This window comes from Juglans regia, chromosome 3 (assembly GCF_001411555.2).
Source record: "Juglans regia cultivar Chandler chromosome 3, Walnut 2.0, whole genome shotgun sequence".
NCBI classification, from domain to species: domain Eukaryota; kingdom Viridiplantae; phylum Streptophyta; class Magnoliopsida; order Fagales; family Juglandaceae; genus Juglans; species Juglans regia.
In genome coordinates, this window is record NC_049903.1 from 12542014 (window position 1) to 12545889 (window position 3876).

Below are 3876 nucleotides of genomic sequence, written 5' to 3' on the forward strand. Positions count from 1 at the left end.
TGAGGCCCACCAAACATGATGTGTCTCTCAATGTGTGGCTTTGTATTTAAGAGATGCATATGTCCTTATCCCTTCAATTATTTATGCATTGGTCTCTCCGACGGATTAATTGGGCGTATTTTCCGGGCATTTGATGATTTCTTTAAGTTCATCCACAAAATATATATATATATATAAATAAATAAAAAAAATTCTATTATTTATAATTCTGAATGGAGATTGCGTATATAATTTTATTAATAAATGAAGATAAAAAAGAAAAAATATTATTTTAAAAATAATATTATTATAATTTTAATTTTTTTTAAATATTACTTTATAAATTTACATAAATAGTCTCAGTTTATTCTATATTTAGAAATTCTATGCAGACGAACTCAATAAATAAATTAGATACACGTCTCTATTAATTTCTGCCTACACCGGCACACACTCAATGCATTGAGTGTAAAAAAAAAAAAATATATATATGAAGTGTGTGCCGGGTGTAGGCAGATGCATAGCAAATTCCTAATTTTAATGATTAAGTACGTACCCCGACTAGTGTCACTGACTTATAGATGGGTCCGCCCTCTGAAATTTCAAAATAGTCAGAGTGTGTGTGTGTGTGATAAGAATGGTAAAAACAATATCAATGCAATACAACGTTCATTGCACTGCGACACACCCGCCAAAACTGCACGTTGCAGAAGATTCATTTTCATTCTCTCTCTCTCTCTCTCTCTCTCTCTCTCTCTCTCTCTCTCTCTCTCTCTCTCTCTCTCATATCTTCAACTTTGGAACTTCTTGACATTTGACATGGGAGAAGCTCATGAGGAAGTGCAGCTCCACATCATGAGTAAGTTAGGTTTCCATACGTGATTTATTAATTAGCAAGAAAGAATTTTTTTTTTCCTATTTTTATATTTTCAGTGGTCAAAGTTACTAGATTTGGAGAAATATAGATTTAGTTTGATACTCAGCACTACAATCGCTGCACATATATATATATATATATATATATATATATACACATGATGAGCAACTCTGAAAGTTACTAGGAAATATCCCATCTCTGTAGATGTAAATTAGAACAGATAATTGACCTCCACCTACTAGCTAGCCATCTTTTCAGGAAAAAAAAGAAAAAGAAAAAGAAAAAGAAGAGAAGAAAACTGAGAAGAGGCTTTTGGAATATTTTAATTATGAGAGGTAAACTAACAGGTCCAGAATGAAAAAAAAAAAAAAGGAATATCACAGGCATGAAAAACATGAATCCTGATATATTCGTGGGTTCTGAAGTTAGATCATGAGGTGAGAGTTGAAATTAGACCCCTTTTAAGAAAACCAAAATATGTACATCAAGTGAAGAAGATAAGAACAGCCCAGATCGAGTTTGCAAAAGAACTGATCAAATTGATGTAACTTTTTTCATACCATATATTTCTATTAATCCAGCTTTCGTTGTATTATTGCTCTTAGCATCCCATGAGGAGGACAAAGAAGCCAACTCAACTGAGCAAATGCATGTCAGCAGCCAATCAACAATCGGTCAACGTGGAAATTATATGCGGTGGGTGCGGTTGGGCATCTACGCATTTTTTCTCCTCTCTGGGCAGTCGGTAGGGTTACTCCTGGGAAGGTTGTATTACGACAAAGGTGGAAAGAGTGTATGGTTAGGAACCCTTGTGCAGCTTGTTGGCTTCCCTCTCCTCCTTCCCTACTTAATCATCTCAGCACCCAAAAGACACAGTACCAGTACAGACACATTAATCCACTCAAAACGACCCTCCGTCTTGATACTTTCATCAGTTTATGTAACTCTTGGCCTTCTTGTAGCAGCAGACTGCTTCTTGTATTCAGTTGGGCTGATGTATCTTCCTGTATCTACTTACTCCCTCATTTGTTCCTCACAGTTAGCTTTCAATGCTTTTTTCTCTTTCTTCCTTAATTCCCAAAAGTTCACTCCTTTCATAATCAATTCTCTTGTTCTTCTCACCATATCCTCCGTTCTCCTTGTTCTTCAAACAGATTCTGCAGACCCTTCTGGAGTCTCTAAAGCAAAGTATGTAATGGGGTTCATATGCACAGTTGGTGCATCTGCAGGATATGGATTGGTGCTTTCCCTTACACAGCTTGCCTTTAAGAAGGTTGTAAAAAGGGAGACATTTTCAGCCATCACGGACATGATAATCTATCAATCAGTAATTGCAACCTCAGCTATTGTGGTGGGACTTTTCGCTAGTGGAGAGTGGAAGGGTTTGAACAGAGAAATGGAAGAGTTTAAACTGGGGAAGGTCTCATATCTCATGACTTTGATTTGGACAGCCATATCGTGGCAGGCTTTCTCTGTTGGCTGTATAGGGTTGATTCTTGAGGTGTCTTCCCTCTTCTCCAATGCCTTAAGTGTTCTAGGTTTGCCCATTGTTCCGGTTATGGCTGTGATCTTTTTCCACGATAAACTTGGTGGAATAAAGGTGATCTCAATGGTTTTGGCTGTTTGGGGCTTTGTTTCGTATCTCTATCAGCAGTACCTCGACGATTACAAGTCCAAACCTCATGAAAATAAAAATGATCATAATGCAGTTTCAAATGCTTCCCCAAAGAGATCAGAGGTGGTTGATGGAAAAGACAGGCCTAGCTAGATAGATCACTACTGTGAGGCCAAATATGGTATGAATTAAACAGCTGATGATCATCATATATTTACGTAGATTGAATGGATAAATGTACTAAACAAGCTAAGACAAGCAGATCATATCATGCATTGTCGGCATCTTCGATCGTGCATGTGTATGGAGTTATATATTCTGGTGTTTTTCTCTGTAGATTAATGTTAATTATCATATATTTATATATATAAATATATATAAATATATATAAATATATATATATATATATATTATATAGGACTGCATGGCACCAAGAAAAATATTCTTCCCGGCCACCTTCTTCCTAGTTCATCTGTTAAATATTTTAACAGGAACATTAATATATAATTATATCTTTAATTTTCTATGATCCACGATAATAAAGATAATGATAATTAAATACATATCTTTCCTCATCTCTTTGATGAAGAGTTTGATCTGACTATGAGAGAAAAATCACCCTAATAATTTAGCCTCACAAGTGTCTCCCGATGGCTAAAGGTATTTTTATGTTGTAATGAGAACCCTTTAACTTCTCTATACTATTTATAGACTTCTGATCATCAAGAAATCTAAGATTTTGTGTTTGACTGTGATTAGAGATATAAAATTAATCTTATTCCTTATGAGTTTTCGTATCTCATTATAACTCATCTATTAACTAATAAGTTTTGATGTAGTTATGATTTTCTTCCGCCATAAGTGAGGGCTATTTCAATAAATTTGGAGAGGAGTCACTTTTGAATATGTGACTTTGCCTCTTCTAAAAAAAATTGATAAGTCTGGAACTATTCTAAATTCTATCAAGATGGGTGTGTGGGATACTGAATTTAAATAAAACTCTTAGATCATCTTGTTGAAACCGCTTCCTATATAATTGAAAAACAATGGATTTGCAGCATCCGGCCTTACGGAATCTAAAAAATCAGATTAAAAAAATATAATAAATGAATTTTATTATCTCTAATTGCTCTCGTTTTGATATATATTTGAAGTAATTTTTTATTTAAATAATTGATATAAGAAATCACGGCCGGGTGTACGTGATTGAGATTGACAAATAAAAAAATAATATTAGCAGGCCCTACAAGCATTAATACATGTTTTCTAGGATATCGACGAATATTCGAACAAGACTGTAACAAAACAAAAAATGATTGGGAATTTCCCATTAGGGATAGATTACCAGCTCGGAGATATATATATATATATATAGAGAGAGAGAGAGAGAGAGAGAGAGGGGCTC

General features: G+C 34.6%; 1 protein-coding gene across 1 annotated transcript; it reads left to right on the forward strand.

Annotated features, from left to right (window-relative positions):
* The first annotated feature begins 643 nt into the window (after positions 1–643).
* Positions 644–2803, forward strand: LOC109006914 (purine permease 21-like). The gene is made up of 2 exons (XM_018986355.2): positions 644–838; positions 1462–2803. The coding sequence occupies exons 1-2, from the start codon at positions 799–801 to the stop codon at positions 2622–2624; spliced, it is 1203 nt and encodes a 400-aa protein (XP_018841900.1). The 5' UTR covers positions 644–798; the 3' UTR covers positions 2625–2803.
* The last annotated feature ends 1073 nt before the right edge of the window (positions 2804–3876 follow it).

What these genes read in the sequence shown, in the direction of transcription:
- LOC109006914 (XM_018986355.2), top strand. Translation starts at nt 799, where the DNA reads ATGGGAGAAGCTCATGAGGAAGTGCAGCTCCACATCATGA. An exon ending in AGTGCAGCTCCACATCATGA is followed by an intron (nt 839 to 1,461) that starts GTAAGTTAGGTT and finishes TATTGCTCTTAG; the next exon opens with CATCCCATGAGGAGGACAAA.